General features: G+C 43.3%; 1 protein-coding gene across 4 annotated transcripts in view; it reads left to right on the top strand.

Moving 5' to 3' along the window:
- Positions 1-23849, top strand: part of gas7b (growth arrest specific 7b) — a 53505-nt gene that overhangs the window by 4497 nt on the left and 25159 nt on the right. For all 4 annotated transcript variants that reach the window (XR_016489321.1, XM_036955688.2, XM_090212229.1 and 1 more), the window contains exon 2: positions 16316-16433. Coding sequence is in view for 3 of the 4 variants with exons in the window: in XM_036955688.2 (XP_036811583.1) it covers positions 16316-16433 (118 nt within the window). In the remaining variant the exon portion in view is untranslated. The remainder of the gene's footprint in view (positions 1-16315; positions 16434-23849) is intronic.

Raw genomic sequence — 23849 nt, 5'->3', positions numbered from 1 at the left:
CCACTCCCAGTGCTGACGTCATACCTGTGGTAAACACTTTCCACTAAAGTGTATATAATCTGTATTTATCCAGTATCATACCGTAGTTACTCTGACTACTTTGAATAGCAACCAGACTGTTTGTTTACTCCGCTGTACACGGTAGCTGCAGATGAGGGTTTTCCTTGTTTTATAAAGGAAATTACTTTCTAGGTTCTATGTTTGATATCTCTATAGGTTTGCAGTTTGATATCTCCTACCTGGGATACTATTCAAGTAGAAGGATTAAGTGGCTGTATTTCTTTGTTTGCTTTGTCAAATTAGTGAATACAAGATATGATCTTCCACTGTACAGCATGACCTTAGCAGTCAGTAGAGTCATTCCACATGCTGCGCTAACTCAACATTGTAGAAGTGACGTGAGACAATTATCAGTTAAATTTGTAAGGCTAGAGAAGGAGACCTGAGGAGGGATAGAGAGACCTACAAGGCATGGTACAGGTCTTGTGCAATCCACATAAACTGGTATGGGCAGAGGAAGCACAAAACAGGCTTTGTTGCACGTAGGGAGCACCCTAGCACTCACCACACACTGTCTGCTATTGTCTGCTTCCTTATGTCTCAGCCTGTGTTTCTCTCTCATTGTGACTAAATGTGTGTCTAGTTTCTGTGTGTGTGTGTGCGCATCTGGGAATGTGGCTTCAGGCTCTCACAATAGCCCTAAACCAAAACAACCTCTTCCAAATAAAGACCTCTGCTACTGCCCCCATACTCTACAGCCCAAAGCAGAGCTCTCTCTCTCTCGCTCTCCATCTCCCCTCCCTCTCTCATTTCACTGTCTTTTCACTGTACACTTGCATCTGCTAGACAGAGTCTTACGGTAGTAATGACTGTGTGTGTGTGAGAGAGATGTTTCTTTCTGACTGTATTCCTCACACCCCGAGAGAGAGGCCAGGGCCCCCTAGCCACCAGGCACTGGCTGAGTGATCTCACAGGGTTGAGAACTCTCTCCTCTTCTCCTTCGCAGCCTCAGAAGTCTTGGGCAACAGCCGTTAGCTGGCTGCTCCACTCTCCATTGGGAGCCATTGTTAAACGGATGACGATAGATTGTGAAGAGCTCATATTTGCTGAGTCATAACCATGTGTGTGTACCAGAGCCTTTTATCTACATTTGAGGGGGAAATGTCCCCCGACAGCATCCATATTTCGTATTGGCTTTTAGTATAGCTTTTGCATGGTCTGAAAGTACACATCAACATTCACCAGTCCTTCATCATTGTAATTATTGGTGGTGACCTAATGAAGGCAAGTGACTCTGGGTATATAAATATGATGGTGCTGATAAGAGTACAGTAAAGGTATTTGTGAGTGAATAATAGGAAACAGACACTTCCACCATCAGTCACACCTCTGTTCCTCTGACACGGCATCTGCTGACTGGACAGGATAGGGTGGGATAGAGAGATCAGTGGAAGAGAGGGAGGGAGGGAGGGATGAAGAGGCAAAGTAAATAGAGACCGTGTGTACCTTGCTACTATTTTTGCCATCCCTCATGACTAGGAGGTACCCTCTGTGTGTGTGTGTGTGTGTGCCAGCCCCTGTTTGTGGCTATATGCTGGCATGTAAATATATGCACATTGTTGGGTTTGTGGCTTGTGGTCACGTCATATCTCTGTACAGCCCAAGGCTACTTCAGATGCTTTGAGGATGTACAACATTTGGCAGTATTGGAAAACTCCAAACATTTCTCATTCTCAAGAATCATCACCAGCATTGTTTGCGACCTCAATGTTTCTGTATACTGAACAACATATACTTATTTAAACCACAGTTGGAAGAACTGTTACAGTTGGTTGGCCCTGGTGTACTGGGAATTTTATGTTCTCTGTAATGGCCTGTTGTCCTTGGTTCATGATACTGTTCCACCTCTGTTCTGGCGTGTTGTGTTATACCTGGTCGTGTACAGGACACTGCCATCCCTGGCTCAACTAGAACCGAACCGCTGGTTTCACATACAGACCCTGACCCTCATACCCCCATCTTCCTACATCCAGATGTTTGACTAGAGGTCACTGGAGGACAGGCTGAACAACAGACACACACACACACACACGCAGGCATGCACGCACGGGTGGAGGCTGCTGAGGGGAGGACGGGCTCATGATAATGGCTGGAACGGTCCGAATGGAATGGCATCAAACACCAGGAAACCCTGTGTTTGACATATTTGATACCATTCCGCTCCAGCCATTACCATGAGCCCGTCCTCCCCAGTTAAGGTGCCACCAACCTCCTGTGGCACGCGCACACACACACACACACTGAGCTCACACCACCGCATGTCAGGAGTCTATGAGTAATTCAGGCATGAGTAAGGGCAGCTAAGCTTTGCTCTGTTGAAACTCTGGAAGGCCACTAATACAGAGGCTGCACATTTCTCCTCTCAGTCCATGAGTGGGCGACCTCCATTTCACAAACCTGCTGACCGTTCAGTATCTGCTCAGTGAATCACCTACTTATGTTGTCAAACACGAATAGACTGATGTCAAAACCCAGATGGAAGTTGAAGAGAAACTCATGAATCTAATTCTAAGACAGAAGCCCACTCTTGTTGGTCTTGTTCTAAATGAGATTTAAATGACTTGCTGCAATTCATTTTTGAATACATTTTTTTTTCTTCAACTTCAATATTAGAATCTTTTCAATTGATCAAGCCAGAAGTTTTACATCTTTAAATTATATTCATTTGTCTTGAAGACATTGACATGATATAAAAAAGAATTGCTATTGGGTGGTCTGAAACCCAATCTAATGTTTACACTATTTCTGGTGAGGCTGGGGGAATTAGCCTTAGTACTTCTGTACTTCCATAACCCAGTTTTCTCTCTTCTTGACTATACTTTAACAAAAACATGGTTAACAAATAGTGATTTATTTTACGCAGAGGTCCAATCGAGATATTTATTTATACAAAACTTTAAGAGCTTTATATCAAATGTCTCTGTGTCCATCCTAAATCTATAATTGAATTGGATGGATCCAAGCGCTCATATTCCCTGTTGGAAGCTCAACCGCTTTCAGCAAACTTAAAACTTTGACTGTGGAGTGAACAATCCTTTTAATGTTTGTTCTCAACATAGCACTTTCCCTCTCTTCCTGGGGTCTTAGCTAGCCTATTACAACTCAGGTGAAAGGGTAACGGCATAGTTTAATGCCTCTTCATACTCTCACTGACCTCCCCCACAGGCCCAGGGTATTTACAGCCATTTTTCCGACGGGAATTTGACAAATGATTCCTGGTTTTCCAGGCGGGGAGCCAGTGGCACTGAAATGGAAAGCTATGAGCTATTTAGTTTTTCCATAGTAAGAGATGCTGTTTGTGTTTTTGGGTGTGGGAAACGTGGCTGTAAAACCATCACAGGGATGTGTCTGTCATGCCATACATACCATGGACCACTCTGCTCTTATAATAAACATGTTTGTTTGTACTCGTAGCCCTACTGGGACTAGTCATCATTAACTAAGGTCGGGTGACTTGATTTGGTTATTTCAGCAAAAATGAATCAATGGCATTGGTTTGGGTTGAAGTGATCCTCAGCTTGAGCTTACGGTAACTCTCTTTATGACTTGGGGGACTTTACTAGGTTTATGGAATAAGCACCGTGTCAAAAGAGAATTAGAATGGAATAGATACTGTATTCTAAACATGATGGACGCCATGATTGTTGTGGCTCTACAGAACACCGACAGCCAGCCATTCACAGAGACGACCATGATTGTTGTGGTTCTACAGAACACAGACAGCCAGCCATTCACAGTGACGACCATGATTGTTGTGGTTCTACAGAACACAGACAGCCAGCCAGCCATTCACAGAGACGACCATGATTGTTGTGGTTCTACAGAACACCGACAGCCAGCCATTCACAGAGACGACCATGATTGTTGTGGTTCTACAGAACACCGACAGCCAGCCATTCACAGAGACGACCATGATTGTTGTGGTTCTACAGAACACCGACAGCCAGCCATTCACAGAGACGACCATGATTGTTGTGGTTCTACAGAACACCGACAGCCAGCCATTCACAGAGACGACCATGATTGTTGTGGCTCTACAGAACACCGACAGCCAGCCATTCACAGAGACGACCATGATTGTTGTGGTTCTACAGAACACCGACAGCCAGCCATTCACAGAGACGACCATGATTGTTGTGGTTGTACAGAACACCGACAGCCAGCCATTCACAGTGACGACCATGATTGTTGTGGTTCTACAGAACACCGACAGCCAGCCATTCACAGTGACGACCATGATTGTTGTGGTTCTACAGAACACCGACAGCCAGCCATTCACAGAGACGACCATGATTGTTGTGGTTCTACAGAACACCGACAGCCAGCCATTCACAGAGACGACCATGATTGTTGTGGTTCTACAGAACACCGACAGCCAGCCATTCACAGAGACGACCATGATTGTTGTTGTTGCTCTCCAGACAACCATAGCTGAAACCATATGTTCTTAGCCAGGGGCTGTTCTGGCATCCTGTGAATGCAGAGCCACAGGCAGTCTGGGGTTGTCGAGGTTAACCATCTGGCATGGTGCATTATTTAATGTTGCATATGCCGGGACAAGCTGGCTTCATGTGCTGTCAAAGTTCCTAGTTCCCAGCACACATAGGTGCTCATTCCCTCACTCATTGCATCCCCCGTGTGCCTAATTGTGGCCTAAATTCTAACTCCCCATTGATATCAATGCATGGCTCATATGAAAGTTAATTCAAGATGCGACCTCTCCCAATGTTGTGAAGCGGAGTTAGAGATTTTACATTGAGGTCCAACACATTCGTCGTTATTAAAAGGTTGAGCCCAGTTCACAGAGCCCATATACTCTTTAAACGGTGATTTACTGACTGACGGTTCGAAGACAAATTCACTCAGTGACCGTGTTCAAAGACAGCCAATGAGATATTGCCGTCTAGAAAACAGACCACGTCAATGGGGTGAACCAATGATGTCCTCTTTTCTTGAAATCGGTGTCCTGACTGAGTACAGCCCACTCCCATCTGTCTTCTTCAGTGTTATCTGCAGAGCAGGAGAAAAACCCTTGTGTCACCTTACTGATAAGACCAAGACGTGACCCAACATTGTGTTACACATTCCCCAGCTAATGTGGGGTTTCACCATGTCAGTAGACTGTGTGTGTGTTTCAGACGTATGGAAGCAGACAAGAAGGCAGACTAAGAGGAAGTGAACAGACACTCAGTTGGTGTCTCGGGTTTCTACAGGAAATTTGCTTTCGGTGATGGTCACTTTCACTCACTATGATCCCTTACAGTACCTCTCTTTTATTTGTTTTCATGCGAGGAGAAAACAATGGTGATTGGACCCTTGTTGTTTGGGTTTAGAAACACTAGACACTGAAAATTGTGCTTTTGGTTTACTCCTCCTTTGTTCATGCATCTTGGTTGCTCTTTTATGACATTCTGACCACTAACCCATCAGGACAGCATGCTCACTTACCCTCATACACCCATTTTATTTTTATTTTTCTGTTTCGAAATATTATTACGCCTCCATTTCTTAATAAATGACTATCCAAGGTTAGTTAAGTCAATACATTTCTGAAGGGCGGACGTGGACGTATATAACACAGTGGACGTGGACGTATATAACACAGTGGACGTGGACGTATATAACACAGTGGACGTGGACATATATAACACAGTGGACGTGGACATATATAACACAGTGGACGTGGACATATATAACACAGTGGACGTGGACATATATAACACAGTGGACGTGGACATATATAACACAGTGGACGTGGACATATATAACACAGTGGACGTGGACATATATAACACAGTGGACGTGGACATATATAACACAGTGGACGTGGACATATATAACACAGTGGATGTGGACATATATAACACAGTGACCATCAAAGGAAATGCAATGCTGTCATGTTCTGTGTAATTACATGGAGTCATAAGTCACCCAGGGTTGACGTTGCTTCGTACTCTCCGTCCGTGTGGGACCAGCAGCAAACCTCTTCTCTCATCTTCTCTTCTTCTCTTTTCCTGGAAAGTGTTGAATGGAATGGGTTAATTCTGAGAGGGACAGAAAAGGAACAATCTGTCTCGAGGGCCAGTTTCTGCCTTGAATTATAGAAATGACTCCTGCAAGTTGGTGATGTCATCGTTGAAGACTAAGCAGCTGGGGGGGGGGGGTCTTATTCCCAGCATTAGTGAGGGGAATGTGGGGATGTGTCTGTTACTTGATGTTGGATTCTCAGAGACACTTTGTGTATAATATTGATGATTCATTCATGTCAGACCCTGTTCCTCCCGGATCATTTTAGCATTCTAGAATGCTGACTCATATTCCTTTCAAAGATAAAAATGACTAGTTGACTATTAAATCAGAAACAATTGTGTACAGGTTGTGTCTGATTTGTAATGATGATGCATGCATGCATGTTAGCGCTGAAAATATGTTCCATAGCACCTTTCCAACATTCCAACTTGGTGGAATTATGACTAGTCAAATATGTATGACTCAAGCTGCTTGCATTGCCTGTTACTAGACTGTAGTTTAGTGGTCAGCAGGGGTGTGGAGGCTTTTGCTCCAGCCCATCACCAACCAACAAACCAGACTAAGCTAAGCATGAATCTTGATGATTAGCTGAAGAAAGGGATTAGATGTATTTAAAGGTCATTTAAGAATAACCGTAGTGGGACGTCTGTGAATGAGCTTATATGATGTTGGAATACTTCAGGGCAATTCCACGTTAAGAGTCTTTTTCACTTTAAAGGCACAGAACAGTCAAAAATGTGAGTTTCCTATGTTTTTAAACAGTGCTTTTAAGAAAGTATTCATTCAAGGATTTTTCTATATTTTTTACAATTTTCTACATTGTATAATAATAAAGACATCAAAACTATGACATAACACATTTAGAATAATGTAGTAACCAAAAAAGTGTGTTAATGTGTGTGTGTGTATATATATATATATATATATATATATATATATCATATATATATATATATATATATGATATATATATATATGATATATATATATATATATATGGTTATATGATATATATATATATATATATATATATGGTTATATGATATATATTATATGATATATATATATTATATTATATATTGAGATTATTCAAAGTAGCCACCCTTTGCCTTGATGTCAGTTTTGCACACTCTTGGCATTCTCTCAACCAGCTTCACTTGGAATGCTTTTCCAACAGTCTTGAAAGAGTTCCCACACGCTGAGCACTTTTTGACTGCTTTTCCTTCACTCTGCGGTCCAACTCATCCCAAACCAACCCAATTGGGTTGAGGTCGGGTGATTGTGGAGGGCAGGTAATCTGATGCAGCAGGCCATCACTCTCCTTCTTGGTCAAATAGCCCTTACACAGCCTGGCGGTATGTTGGGTCAATGTCCTGTTGAAAAACAAATATGGGTCCCACTAAGCGCAAACCAGATGGGATGGCGTGTCACTGCAGAATGCTGTGTTAGCCATGCTGGTTAAGTGTGCCTTGAATTGTTTTTAAATCACAGACCGTGTCACCAGCAAAGCACCCCCACACCACCAACACCACCTCCTCCATGCCTCACGGTGGAAAACACACATGCAGAGATCATCCATTCACCTACTCTGCATCTCACGAAGACACGGCGGTTGGAACCAAAAATCTCAAATTTGAACTTGTCAGACCAAAGGTCAGATTTCCACCGGTCTAATGTCCATTGCTCGTGTTTCTTGGCCCAAGCAAGTCTCTTCTTCTTATTGGTGTACTTTAGTAGTGGTTTCTCTGGGTAACCCTGGGTCTTACGTTCCTGTGGCGGTCCTCATGAGAACCAGTATCTTCATAGTGCTTGTTCGAAATTAACTAACCTTCATGTCTTAAAGTAATGATGGACTGACCTTCATGTCTTAAAGTAATGATGGACTGACCTTCATGTCTTAAAGTAATGATGGACTGACCTTCATGTCTTAAAGTAATGATGGACTGTTGTTTCTCTTTGCTTATTTGAGCTGTTCGTGCCATAATATGGACTTGGTCTTTTACCAAATAGGGCTATCTTCTGTATCTACCTTGTCACAACACAACTGATTGGCTCAAACGCATTAAGAAGGAAAGAAATTCCACAAATTAACTTTTAACAAGGCACACCTGTTAATTGAAAAGCATTCCAGGTGACCACCTCATAAAGCTTGGTGAGAGAATGCCAAGATTGTGCAAAGCTGTCATCAAGGCGAAGGGTGGCTACTTTGAAGAATCTCAAATATTTAAAAAACAACAACACTTTTTTTTGGTTACTACATGATTCCATATATGTTATTTCATAGTTTTGATATCTTCATTATTCTTCTACAATGTAGAAAATAGTCAAATTAAAGAAACCCTGGAATGAGTAGGTGTGTCCAAACTACTGACTGGTACTGTATGTATTAGAGGTTGACTGATTAATCGGAATGGTCGATTAATTGGGGCCGATTTCAAGTTTTCATAACAATCGGAAATCGGCGCCAAAATATACCGATTTCCGATGCCGCCCGTTAGATAAAATACCGAACGGTTCCGTATTTCACTGAAATAATAAACGTTTTGTTTTTTCGAAATTATAGTTTCCGGAATCGATCATAATAATGACCAAAGGCTCGTATTTCTGTGTGTTATTATGTTATAATTAAGTCTGATTTGATAGAGCAGTCTGACTGAGCAGCAGCAGGCCCGTAATCATTCATTCAAACAGCACTTTCGGGCGTTTTGCCAGCAGCTCTTCGCAAGCACAGCGCTGTTAGGCTTGAAGTCAATCAGCCTAATGGCTGGTGTAACCAATGTGAAATGGCTAGTTAGTTAGCTGGGTGTGCGCTAATACTGTTTCAAACGTCACTCGCGTTTAGATTTGGAGAAGTTATTCCCCTTGCGCTGCAAGTGCCGCGGCTTTTGTGGAGCGATGGGTAACGATGCTTCGAGTGTGGCTTCGAGTGAGCCCGGGTAGGGTCAAGGAGGGGGACGGAAGCTATACTGTTACACTGGCAATACTATAGTGCCTATAAGAACATCCAATAGTCAAAGGTATATGAAATACAAATGGTATAGAGAGAAATAGTCCTGTAAATACTATATTAACTACAACCTAAAACCTCTTACCTTGGAATATTGAAGTCTCATGTTAAAAGGAACCACCAACTTTCATATGTTCTGATTAAGGAACTTAAACTTTAGCTTTTTTACATGGCACATATTTTCTATGGCACACATTTTTACATGGCACATATTACTTTCTTCTCCATCACTTTTGTTTTTGCATTATTTAAACCAAATTGAACATGTTTCATTATTTATTTGAGGCTAAATTAAATGTATTGATGTTTTATATTAAGTTAAAATAAGTGTTAATTCGGTATTGTTGTAATTGTCATTACGAATTCGGCTGCACAGTATTGTCTTTTGTCGATGCCGATTTTGATATCATTTGGGACCTTGAGTGTGCTGAGGTGCACCCATGACCAGCTCAGAAACCAGATTGCATAGCGGAGAAGGTACGTTGGGTTTCAAAATGGTCGGTGATCTGTTTGTTAACTTGGCTTTCGAAGACCTTAGAAAGGCAGGGTAGGATAGATATAGGTCTCTAAGAGTTTGGGTCTAGAGTGTCTTCCCCTTTGAAGAGGGGGATGACTGCAGCAGCTTTCCAATCTTTGGGGATCTCAGACGATACGAAAGAGGTTGAACAGGATAGTAAAAGGGGTTGCAACAATTGCGGCGGATCATTTTAGAAAGAGAGGGTCCAGATTGTCTAGCCCAGCTGATTTGTAGGGGTCCAGATTTTGCAACTTTTTCAGAACATCAGCTATCTGGATTTGGGTGAAGTACAAATTGGAGAGGCTTGGGCAAGTTGCTGTGGGGGGTGCAAAGCTTTTGACAGGGGTAGAGGCAGCCAGGTGGAAAGCAAGGCCAGCCGTAGAGAAATGCTTCTTGAAATTCTCGATAATTGTGGATTTATCGGTGGTGACAGTTTCCTAGCCTCAGTTCAGTGGGCAGCTGGGAGGAGGTGCTCCTATTTTCAATGGACTTTACAGTGTCCCAGACCTTTTTGGAGTTTGTGCTACAGGATGCAAATTTCTGTTTGAAAAAGTTAGCCTTTGCTTTCCTAACTGCATTTGTACATTGGTTCTTAACTTCCAAGAAAAGTTGCATATCGCGGGGGCTATTCATTGCAAATGCAGTACGCCACAGGATGTTTTTGTGCTGGTCAAGGGCAGTCAGGTCTGGAGTGAACCAAGGGCTACAGTTGGAGTCATTGAAACTTGTTTTTTCCACACCTCCACAAATTTCTTGTTAACAAACTATAGTTTTGGCAAGTTGGTTAGGACATCTACTTTGTGCATGACACGTAATTTTTCCAACAATTGTTTTCAGACAGATTATTTCACTTCTAATTCGCTGTATCACAATTCCAGTGGGTCAGAAGTTTACATACACTAAGTTGACTGTGCCTTTAAACAGCTTGGAAAATTACCTACCTTCAAACTCAGTGCCTCTTTGCTTGACATCATGGGAAAATCAAAAGAAATCAGCCAAGTCCTCAGAAAAAAAATTGTAGACCTCCACAAGTCTGGTTCATCCTTGGGAGCAATTTCCAAACGCCTGAAGGTACCACGTTCATCTGTACAAACAATAGTACGCAAGTATAAACACCATGGAACCACGCAGCTGTCATACAGCTCAGGAAGGAGATGCGTTCTGTCTCCTAGAGATGAACATACTTTGGTGCGAAAAGTGCAAATCAATCCCAAAACAACAGCAAAGGACCTTATGTAGATGCTAGAGGAAACAGGTACAAAAGTATCTTTATCCACAGTAAAATGAGTCCTAAATCGACATAACCTGAAAGGCCGCTCAGCAAGGAAGAAGCCACTGACCCAAAACCGCCATAAAACCAGACTACGGTTTGCAACTGCACATGGGGACAAAGATCGTACTTTTTGGAGAAATGTCCTCTGGTCTGATGAAACAAAAATAGAACTGTTTGGCCATAATGACCATCATTATGTTTGGAGGAAAAAGGGGGAGTCTTGCAAACCGAAGAACAACATCCCAATAGTGAAGCACGGAGGTGGCAGCATTATTTTGTGGGGGTGCTTTTCTGCAGGAGGGCCTGGTGCATTTGACAAAATAGATGGCATCATGAGGATAGAAAATTCTGTGGATATATTGAAGCAACATCTCAAGACCTCAGTCAGGAAGTTAAAGCTTGGTCACACATGAGTCTTCCAAATGGACAATGACCCCAAGCATACTTCCAAAGTTGCGTCAAAATGGCTTAAGGACAACAAAGTCAAGGTATTGGAGTGGCCATCACAAAGCCCTGACCTCAATCTTATAGAACATTTTGTGGGCAGAACTGAAAAAGTGTGTGTGAGCAAGGAGGCCTCCAGGAGGAATGGGCCAAAATTCACCCAACTTATTGTGGAAGCTTGTGGAAGGCTACCCAAAACATTTGACCCAAGTTAAACAATTTAAAGGCAATGCTACCAAATACTAATTGAGTGTATGTAAACTTCTGACCCACTGGGAATGTGATGAAAGAAATAAAAGCTGAAATAAATCATATCTCTACTATTATTCTGACATTTCACATTCTTAAAATAAAGTGGTGATCCTAACTGACCTAAGACGGGGGATTTTTACTAGGATTAAATGTCAAGAATTGTGAAAAACTAAGTTTAAATGTATTTGGCTAAGGTGTATGTAAACTTTTGACTTCAACTGTATATCTGTTCTTGGTTCTAAATATTTAGAATGTTGCATGCTTATTTAAGATGGTGAGGAAAGCACTTTTAAAGAATAACCAGGCATCCTCTACTGACGTAATGAGGTCAATATCTTTCCAGGATACCCGGGCCAGGTTGATTAGAAAGGCTACTCGCTGAAGTGTTTTAGGGAGCGTTTGACTGTGATGAGGGGTGGTCGTTTGACCGCGGACCCATTACGAATGCAGGCAATGAGGCAGTGATCGCTGAAATCCTGGTTGAAGACAGCAGAGGTGTATTTAGAGGGCAGGTTGGTCAGGACGATATCTATGAGGGTACCCTAGTTTACAGATATGGGGTTGTACCTGGTAGGTTCCGTAATAATTTGGGTGAGATTGAGGGCATCTCGCTTAGAATCTAGGACGGCCGGGGTGTTAAGCATATCCCAGTTTAGGTCACCTAACAGTACAAACTCTGAAGATAAATGGGGGGCAATTAAATCACATATGGTGTCCAGGGCGCAGTTGGCGGCTGAGGGGGGTCTGTAACAAGCGGCAACAATGAGAGACTTTTATTTCTGGAAAGGTGGATTTTTAAAAGTAAAAGCTCGAACTCTTTGGGCACAAGACCTGAACTCTGCAGGCTCTGCAGTCTCTGCAGTAGATTGCCACTCCACCCCCTTTGGCAGTTCTATCTTGGCAGAAAATGTTATATTTGAGGATAGAAATGTCAGAATTTTTGGTGGCCTTCCTAAGCCAGGATTCAGACACGGCTAGGACCTCAGGGTTAGCGGAGTGTGCAAAAGCAGTGAATTAAACTGACTTAGGGAGGAGGCTTCTGATGCTAACATGCATGAAACCAATGCTTTTACAGTTACAGGAGTCAACAAATGATAGCGCCTGGGGAATAGGAGTGGAGCTGGGGGCTACAGGGCCTGGGTTAACCTCGACATCACCACAGGAGGGTTAGGATAAGGGTACGGCTAAAAGCTATAAGAACTGGTTGTCTAGTGCGTTGGGGACAGAGAATAAAAGGAGCACATTTCTGGGTGTGTTAGAATAGATTCAAGGCATAATGTACAGACAAGGGTATGATAGGATGTGAGTACAATGGTGGTAAACCTATGCGTTGCGTGATGAGAGAGGTTTCGTCTCTGGAGTTATCAATTAACATAGGTGAGGTCTCCGCATGTGTCTGGGGTGGAACGGAAGTGCAATTTGTGCAGGACTGAGGGCTCTACAGTGATATAAAGCAATAAAAACTAGCCAAGACAGCAGTAGACAAGGCATATTGACATTAGAGAGAGGCATAAATCAATCACAGGTGTTGATCAGGAGAGCTACGACAACAATGGGTAAATGGTGAAGAAAGGGCAGAGCGGGTCAGTTAGATACATACAGGACCGGAGTTAGAGGCTGGGGCTGACAGGTTAACAAAATGAGGTACTGTGTTATTGAAACAGCATCAGCTGTGTAGCCGAGTGATCATAGGGTCAAAAGAGTAGCAATAGGTTAGAAAGGGTGCTGTACGGTATTCACTACTATACTGGGCGAGCAGGGCACACAGCATTCAGAAAAAGCTAACGGGCCGGGGCTAGTAGATGGTTCTGCGGCAATATCGTAACATAATAGCCTGTTGAGATCACATCGGCAGTCTAGTTGTGATGGATCGGCAGAGCTCCGTGTCGGCAATAAAGGGTCCAGGTCAGTTGGCGAAGGAGGTAATTGTAGCCCTAGAATTAGTTGGTATATGGGCTTCGCTCGAGGCTAGCTGGTGCTTGCTTCGGGACAGAGGCGTTAGCTGACAGTAGCCACTCATTTGCAGCTAGTTAGCTAGCAGCTAGCTAGGAGTAATGATCCAGTGTAATGATCCAGAGCGGTCCGTGAGAGTAAATGTCATTCCGGTTAACAGAACAGATTAACTAATGTTATGGTTCAACACTGACATATTTGTGTCTGGATAGTTACCACTTTGTTACAATATGTAAATATTAATGTTTTTTCTTTTGGAAAAGTTTTATTGTTGCATTTCCTTTAAAACAGCTCATGTATTTTTGCACATCATTTTGTACACATAAAAAAGGCATAAAAACATAAAACAGTGTTAATACATTTAAATTTGTTAAAAAGTACATGTTAAAAACAATAAACAACCATAAATAAAAGTACTTTTTCCTTGTAAAAAAACCCATCAAATTCTGTAAAAGCCATTTAAAATGTGTACAAATGATTTAACAAGGTAAAAAGTCACTTTGCTAAAAGGCTGTCTTTGGTCCTTTGTACTAGAGGTCGACTGATTATGATTTTTCAACACCGATACCGATTATTGGAGGACCCAAAAAAGCCGATACCGATTAATCGGCCGTTTTTTTTTTTGTGTATTTGTAATAAAGACAATTACAAAAATACTGAATTAACACTTATTTTAACTGAATACATCAATAAAATCAATTTAGCCTCAAGTAGATAATGAAACATGTTCAATTTGGTTTAAATAATGCAAAAACAAAGTGTTGGAGAACGTATAAGTGCAATATGTGCTAACGTTTCAGTTCCTTGCTCAGAACATGAGAACATATGAAAGCTGGTGGTTCCTTTTAACATAAGTCTTCAATATTCCCAGGTAAGAAGTTTTAGTTATTATAGGACTATTTCCCTCTATACCATTTGTATTTCATTAACCTTTGACTATGGGACCTTTTATTATAGGCACTTTAGTATTGCCAGTGTAACAGTATAGCTTCCGTCCCTCTCCTCGCTCCTCCCTGGGCTCGAACTAGCAACACGACAAACAGCCACCACATCGAAGCAGCGTTACCCATGCAGAGCAAGGGAAACAACCACCCCAAGTTCGAAACGCTATTAGCGCGCGCTAATTAGCCAGCCATTTCACTTCGGTTACTCTCCGGAGTTGATAGGTTTGAAGTCATAAACAGCGCAATGCTTGATGCTCAACGAAGAGCTGCTGGCAAAACTCACGAAAGTGCTGTTTGAATGAATGTTTACGCGCCTGCTTCTGCCTACCACCGCTCAGTCATATACTTAGATACTTGCATATAATCTTACTGAGCGTACAACACAGGACACGCTAGATAATATCTAGTAATATCATCAACCATGTGTAGTTAACTAGTTAACTAATTATGATTGATTGTTTTTTCTAAGATAAGTTTAATGCTAGCTAGCATTTGCGTAACAGGCAGTCCCCTTGTGGAGTGCAACGAGAGAGAGGCAGGTCGTTATTGCGTTGGACTAGTTAACTGTAAGGTTGCAAGATTGGATCCCCCGAGCTGACAAGGTGAAAATCTGTCTTTCGGCCCCTGAACGAGGCAGTTAACCCACTGTTCCTAGGCCGTCATTGAAAATAAGAATGTGTTCTTAACTGACTTGCCTAGTTAAATAAAGATTAAATAAAGGTGTAAAAAAATAATAAAATCGTCAAATCAGCGCCCAAAAATACAGATTTCCGATTGTAATGAAAACTTGAAATCGGCCCTAATTAATCGGCCATTCCGATTAATCGGTCGACCTCTACTTTGGGGTCCTTATCAAACTCGACTGCTCCTCCGAATCAAATACCGTAAATATTAATGTTATACTAAAATATGTTATGTGCAAAAATATTCAAGATGATTGAAATGTGTAGTGTACAACTTAACATAATGAACAGGAATGACATTTTACTCTCACGGGTGGCCTAATATATAACTATATGAAAGCCACGCCCCAAATAGACCACGCCTCCTGAAAATAACCTGTGGATTACATTAAAGGAGACCCAGCTGCTGTGTCCACCCAGCATGAAAGTGAATTAAAAACCCAACGGATGGTTAAATTAACCCATGTTTGGGTAATCAACCCAACCCAACTGGCTGAGTCAAAATAACCCAGCGTGTGTTCTTTCAAATATTTACCCAGCGCTGGGTTACTAAATAACCCAAATTGGGTTGTTTTTATCCCAGCATCTTTGTCCCGCTGTAGACATGCAGTCATGTAATAGTTCTAAGATCTTAACCTGCACTTAGAACTGTCCCGAACCACTCCAGTCTATGGATTACTATTACTTACACCCACTAGAACAAATCTCTTATAGACGCTTGACGAGTTGGCACCCGCTCCAGTAACAGAGAGTAATTGTTATGGAATTTCATCCGGGTTTTCCCAACCACCCCCAATAATGTGTTACAATGGCCTTGGCCTTGTACTTAACGATGTTGTTTTCATGTTGTTAATCAATAGCAGCTGGCCAGAGTTGGCTACACACTCACCTGTGTTATTCAGCATAGTGTGTTTGTGTGTGCAGGTACGTTCAATCAGTTCTATCAGTTCTATCATGCCTGGCCAATAGCAGACTGGCTCTAGTTGTTTTTTTTTTTGTATTGCAATATACCGCAGTCTATCCACTAACGGTTGCTAATTGTGAAATGAGCTAGAAACAAAAGACACACGGTAAGCACTCTCATGTGAATGCTCAAAGCCCTTATGTTCAATTTATTCATCTTATGTGTCTTTAATTTATCTGTTTTGACAGAAAACGGCGTCTATGACCTCACTGCCTGTTGAGGACCTCGGAGAGCCTCTCCCTCAACACTGGAAGTGCTACATGTCACCACAAGGGCGGCACTACTATGTCAACACAGCCAGCAACGGTAAGGACACACATGGAGACTGATATACATGTATTGCCTAAGATAAATTGATTCATATGAATCTAGAGATGTTGAAGGTCACTGCTACTTAACAATGTCCTCAGAGCACTAGTTGACTGCTGAGGTGTCTGACTGGTACTGCTGGGTGTCGAGGCACATTAAAGACTTGGGGAAGATCTCTCCTCTTCACACCATTGTTTCTGTCCACACAATTAGCTGTCTGTCTCTATCCCCAGCGCCACCACTCAAACACACAGACAGGGACAGAGACACACAGAGACTGAGAAAGCAACACTGTGAGCTTTCCTCTGTTTCGAATAGGACAGGCACTGGCACCGTATTGATTTACTGACCTTAAATGAACTCGGGAGGAAACGTGAAGTGTTGACATGATGGTGTGAAATGGAATGGAAGACCTGCTGGGGGATGTTATTATGCCTGCTGTGGGTGTCATGGCAACTACAGAGAGGAGGGGAGGGGGGTGGATGAATGAAGTTCAGGTTCTGAGTTTATTTTTGAGGAGAAGTAAGATTGGCAGCACAGCACTGGGAGGTTGTAGACTGTAGATCTACTGTATTTTTTTCATGAAACCACTCACTTAGGAGTAAAGCGATTCAGTGCCTTAACAAGTTGTGTTGTGAATGATAGTAGCTGTAATTAAGACCAAAGGCATTCCCAGTGTGCAAGTCTGGGATCATGGTTTTACTGTGTGGAGCGGGAAGATTGTGTGTAGAGTTGGGCACATGGTCCACACTTGACCATGAGAAAACATCTACAATTTGGCAAACCAGAACTCCACCCAGAAACACGACCAGAATAACAAGTTGCTCCTTCCTCTCTCTCCTTTTTTAGATGCAGGTCTCTTTGGTGAATGTGTTAATGGGAAAGAGGAAAGACAAACCAAACTAGAGGGCAGTCATGTTTGGCTACACCCTCTTCTGAAGGATTGTCTACCACACAGCCAAAAGCATGGCAAAACCCCTTCACAATTGTGGTTATTTCACCTTACAGACTCATTTCATATCGGAGTTGATTCCACTGATCTGTTGTGTGCTTCTCTGTCTGCAGAATAACCATGTCTTCAGTAGATAACCATCTCTCTGACTCCAGGGTTGCGGAGAGATGAGGGGGGGTATGGTCCCATGGAACTCTTTTGTTCTTGACGTTGGACTCGTTTTATTTGCTGTCAGATTTCCTTGGAGGGAAATGCTTCATCTTTCATAACTTTGCACAAAAATACACACAGCTGTAACGGTCATCCCAGCTGAAAAATTCAAAATGATTATTGTACTTGTGGTATTGCAAAATCGGCCTCTGAGGGGCATAGACAATCACCAGTCCTTCTTTGATTGTGCTTTCCTCAAGTAATTGGAAATGTAAGCACAATAAATGCACAGTACACACACACACACACACACACACACACACACACACACACACACACACACAGTCAACCAGCAGAGCCACTGTAACTAGGACTTTTCCAAACAGTCTCCAACTAACTAACTGAAGCAATCTGCTATTTATAGGATATCCGCCATTTCAAACGGGCCTCCCTCCCTCTTATGTTCAGATAGATTAGATAATGTTGTGCGTGCGTGCACATATGTATGCTATGTGTGTGCGCACGACACGTACATGCATATGCGTCCGTGTGTATTATGTTTCTGCGTTCCTATAGTAACCAGAGGACCATCATGCGTGGGTGAGCTAGTGCTGTAAAGGTTCCTGAGTTACAGCTTGATTCTTGGAGGTTTCCTTCCTGTATTTCTATGCATTACAGTTTGGCAACTATGTTGTGTTTCAGTGTGATTCTGAACTGTGGTTTCCTCACATTCTCCCTGGGCATCCTCTCTGTCCAGAGCCTAGCTTTTAGACCCACAGCCTGCCGTCTCCCAACATACACTATTAGACATTTTATAGATGTCTAGACTGTTTATTGTTGTCTATAACATTGTCAGTAGACTCTGTAAAGGCTACAGTGACACCATGTTTTATGCTTAGTTCTCTCAATATGACTTTTTGACATACCATCATTTGTCCTTTTTTCAATTCATCATTTGTTGTGAGCTTTATTGGGCATTTGTGAGTTACCCTCCATGCTATAACCAGATAAATGTAGTCCGTGTGAATGGGCCATAGTGTGTGCATGCGAAGAGAGTGTCAGCTGGTTATGAATTAAAGATGGGGATTGCTAGACCTAACTAGGCCATATTACTACTAATTCTGTTCACTCACATTGATATCCCACACAACCAGCGCCGGTTCCAGGCATAAGTAACATAAGGGGTTGCTTAGGGCCCTTGGCTGCTTGGAGCCCCCAACACAATTTTTTTCAGATATCAAAGTAAGACCCAGATGCAGGCTGTCGAAGTAACAATATTGAATGTTCCAACAGGGACAAGCAGAAGACGGGTCAAGGCAGGCAGAGGTACAGGTCGGCGGGCAGGCAGAGGTACAGGTCGGCGGGCAGGGTCGGGGGCGGGCAGAGGTACAGGTCAGCAGGCAGGGTCGGGGGTGGGCAGAGGTACAGGTCGGCAGATAGGCAGAGGTACAGGTCGGCGGGCAGAGTCGGGGGTGGGCAGAGGTACAGGTCGGCAGGCAGGCAGAAGTACAGGTCGGCAGGCAGGCAGAGGTTCAGGTCGGCGGGCAGGCTCAGGGTCGGGCAGGGGTACAGGTCGGCGGGCACGGTCGGGGGCGGGCAGAGGTTCAGGTCGGCGGGCAGGCTCAGGGTCAGCGGCGGGCAGGGGTACAGGTTGGCGGGCAGGCAGAGGTACAGGTCGGCGGGCAGGGTCGGGGGTGGGCAGAGGTACAGGTCGGCAGGCAGGCAGAGGTACAGGTCGGCAGGCAGGCAGAGGTACAGGTCGGCAGGCAGGCAGAGGTACAGGTCGGCAGGCAGGCAGAGGTACAGGTCGGCAGGCAGGCAGAGGTACAGGTCGGCAGGCAGGCAGAGGTACAGGTCGGCAGGCAGGCAGAGGTACAGGTCGGCAGGCAGGCAGAGGTTCAGGTCGGCGGGCGGGGGCGGGCAGGGGTACAGGTCGGCGGGCAGGCAGGGGTACAGGTCGGCAGGCAGGCTCAGGGTCGGGCAGGGGTACAGGTCGGCGGGCAGGGTCTGGGGCGGGCAGAGGTTCAGGTCGGCGGGCAGGCTCAGGGTCGGCGGCGGGCAGGGGTACAGGTTGGCGGGCAGGCAGAGGTACAGGTCGGCGGGCAGGGTCGGGGGTGGGCAGAGGCAGAGGTACAGGTCGGCAGGCAGGCAGAGGTACAGGTCGGCGGGCAGGCAGAGGTACAGGTCGGCGGGCAGGCAGAGGTACAGGTCGGCGGGCAGGCAGAGGTACAGGTCGGCGGGCAGGCAGAGGTACAGGTCGGCGGGCAGGTAGAGGTTCAGGTCGGCGGTCAGGGGCGGGGGCGGGCAGGGGTACAGGTCGGCGGGCAGGCAGGGGTACAGGTCGGCAGGCAGGCTCAGGGTTGGGGGCGGGCAGGGGTACAGGTCGGCGGGCAGGGTCGGGGGCGGGCAGAGGTTCAGGTCGGCGGGCAGGCTCAGGGTCGTGGGCGGGCAGGGGTACAGGTCGGCGGGCAGGATCAGGGTCGGGGGCAGGCAGAGTGGTCAGGCAGGTGGGCACAGAGTCCAGAAAACAGGCAAGGGTCAAAACCGGGAGGACTAGGAAAGAGAAATAGAAAGCAGGAGCAAGGGAAAACGAACTGGCCCAGAGAGACAGGAAACACAGGGATCAATACACTGGGCAAAACAAACGACACCTGGAGGAGGTGGAGTCAATAACAAGACGGGTGAAACAGATAAGGGCGTGACAATTCTAATATTTTTTTTTTAGGAACTCAGTCGGGGTGTCAATTTACTATTGAAAATAAGAATAGTAGAATACACCAGGTGAATCAGCAGTTTTCCTGTTATGTCAGTCACGGACAGTCAGTCAATTTAGCCATTTAAAACTAGCAATTTTTAGATTGGTAGTTAGCTGGCTAGACTATCTAAACTTGTAGTAATTCATGACCGAATACCAACCGGCATGCAGGGCACGTACCTAGGTGCCCTGACCTCTAGGGGGCCCCCAATTGATTTTGTTAGTCATTCTCACTCAGATATCATATTAACTTCTTGAATCTACTTGAGACGCACATGTCCCAAGTAGGCACCTGGAAATGCAAATGCGCTACGCTAAATGCTAAATGTACTCGTTAAAACTCAAACCTTGATCAAAATTCACAAGCAGGGTATTAAATTAAAGCTACACTCGTTGTGAACCTAGCCAGCAAGTCAGATTTTTAAAATGCTTTTCGGCGAAAGCATCAGAAGCTATTATCTGATAGCATGCACCCCCCAAAATGCCAGCTCGACACGTAAACAACAGATTTTGCGATAGACGGCGCTACCCAAAACGCAGAAATAAAATATAAAACATTCATTACCTTAGACGAGCTTCTTTCTTGGCACTCCTATATGCCCCATAAACATCACTATTGGGTCTTTTTTTCGTTTAAATCGGTCCATATATACCCAAAATAGCTTTGTATAGAAGTAGTGTCATTCAGAAAAATTCATCGTTTTTAAACGCTGCGTAATTTTTTAAAATTAAAAAAGTCGACGATAAACTTTCACAAAACACTTCGAAATCCTTTTGTAATCCAACTTTAGGTATTAGTAAACGTTTATAATCTATCAAAACGATTACAGGGCGATGTCTCTTCAATAGGTCCTCACTTCAAAAACAATGCAATCTGATCTCTCTCTGAACTGCATCCGGGTGAAGACTGGAGAACTTGGGGTCAGACAGATGGATTTTCCAACAATTAATTCGATTGAAAATTAGTACAATGGCGCCATCGTGCGGAATTTGTAGACGGTGCAGGCAAATTCCCATTAAATTCTGTTGTCCTTTAACAACTGGTGGAAGTGACTTATGGAAATTATTTTTTGCTTTCAGAGAGCAGTTTTTCTTGCGTTTTTCAATGAAACACACGCTCTGTTATAGTCACAGCCGTGATTTAACCAGTTTTATAAACTTCAGAGTGTTTTCTATCCACACATACTAATCATATGCATATACTATATTCCTGGCATGAGTAGCAGGACGCTGAAAAGTTGCGCGATTTTTAACAGAATTTTCAAAAAAGGGGGGGGTAGATCTAACAGGTTTAACATGCATAAGTCATTACAAAATGTGCAGAATTGCAGGAAATTACCTGTAAAACGGCAAAACATTTTTTTTTATCTCTGCCGCATGTCAAAATGTGTAGAATTGCATGAAATGTATAAAATTTGCAGATGTTATTACAAGTGCAGCGAAATGCTTGTGTTTCTAGCTGTAATGGTGTTGTAATACCTAGGAATGACCCCATGGCAAAATGTGTGTGGCGGGGGGAGGAGCTTTAATATACTTTTAAAATGACTCAAATCAAAACTGTGTGGAGAAATTATAATGGACCTACATTTATTTGTACATTTTAAAAAAAACTGTATCCAGCTCGCTAGTAATCACCGAAATGAATGCTAGACAGTCCGTGATCATCGAACATTCCAAAAATGATAGATAGAGGACTATTTAAAAAAAATATTTTTTGCAAATTTTGATGGCGAGGAAATATAACCAATTTTCTGTGCGGTCCTCCGGGATCAAAATGAGTTTGACACACCTGTGTAAGTGTATTGAAATCTTGTCTCAGCTATCCTGGAATTACAGCTTTGTAATGAGCTTGTTACAGAGTAAATAGGTTGGAGGATGTGTGTAGAGCTGCAGCCTACCTCTCATCTGAGCACACTGATGTGAAGTAGATAATCACTCCAATCTGCATTTCCAGGTGCCAGTTGCTAAGTAACAGACCCTTTTGATGTCAACAGTGTTACAGTTCTGTTGTAATCCTGATAGTAAATAGAGATGTTTCTTTCACCTTTCAGTCCATTATCCACTGATATTACATTAATTTCCTGTTCATTTTCTGATTAAACATGTCATGCATCTCGGCCTACACGTAAAATTAAGATTTTTTTTCCCCAATGTAATTTAAACATAGAAACATTAATTTCCTGTTCATTTTCTTAGTAAAGTTGTCATGCAACTAGGCCGGCACATGAAATTAACACTGTCAATGTAATTGAAACTATAAGGTCACTTGTCACAGAGACTTGCTATCTACAGTACCAGTCCAAAGTTTGGAAACACCTACTTATTCAAGGGTTTTTCATTATTTTTATATTTTCTACATGGTAGAATGATGTTAAGACATGAAAATTATGGAATCATATAGTAACCAAAAAAGTGTTCAAATAGATTGATTAGTTTATGTTTGAGATACTTCAAAGTAGTCACCCTTTGCCTTGATGACAGCTTTGCACACTCTCAACCAGCTTCATTAGGTAATCACCTGGAATGCATATCAATTAACAGGTGTGCAGACACTGGCCATGTTCAACGGGTGTACACACGTCACGTAATGTTAGTAAACGAGCCAGCCAGCTGACATTAGCTAGTTAAACAACAATGAACAGTGCCAACAATGCCACAGTGCTGGGAGCTAACCAAGCAGGGTCAATGTTAGCTAGCTAACATTAGGCTTTAACTAGAAAAGCAAACGGTTCTAGGAAACAAATAATGTCAGCTAGGGAGCCAGCCAGCTAACATTAGCTAGCTAGTTAACAGTACACTTTAGCTTAAGACAAATTGCTAGCTAGCTAGGTAAACAATGAACCTAGCTAGGTAAACAACGTTTAAGAGCACACACGTTACGTTAACTAATGAGCCAGCCAGCTAATGTTAGCTAGTTAAACAACAATGAACAAAGTGCCAAGAATACCAAGGTGCTGGGAGCTAACCAACCAGGTTTAATGTTAGCTAGCTAACATTAGGCTTTAACTAGAAAAGCAAACGGCTCTGGGAAACTAATAATAGCGTCCGCTAGGGAGCCAGCCAGGTAACGTTAGCTAGCTAGCTAGCTAACAGTACACTTTAACTTGAACTTAAACCACTTTCTGTCAAAATTAGAAATGTGTAATATCTGAAAATGTAGCTAGCTATCTTACCTGTATGCATCCATCATGCATGATGATGTTTCTCCCTGTCAGGAATGACATACCACCTTTTCCCTTAGTTTGAAGATGTAATCCGGAGGTGTTTTCTCCATCTCTTTAGCAATCATACTCTAATTCCACTGAATTAAACACTTTAATGGAGAGCAACGCTTATGCAGCTCCACTACAGAATACATTAAAAAAAAAGCTGCGTTCAACAGGATTACCAACACAGACTGACGAGCTCAAATAGACAGAAGCCTTCTATGTGGCAGACCAATCCTCTCTCCTCTCTCGGCATGGCCAGCCCACTCATTATCTCAGCCAATCATGGCTAGTGGGAAGGTTGCTCTCTTTTTCTGTGGCTTAACAAACAAGGTTCTGAATTTAACAAT

Source organism: Oncorhynchus mykiss, chromosome 20 (assembly GCF_057628025.1).
Source record: "Oncorhynchus mykiss isolate SJ-2025 chromosome 20, ASM5762802v1, whole genome shotgun sequence".
NCBI classification, from domain to species: Eukaryota; Metazoa; Chordata; class Actinopteri; order Salmoniformes; family Salmonidae; genus Oncorhynchus; species Oncorhynchus mykiss.
This window is presented reverse-complemented; position numbering and strand designations above follow the sequence as displayed.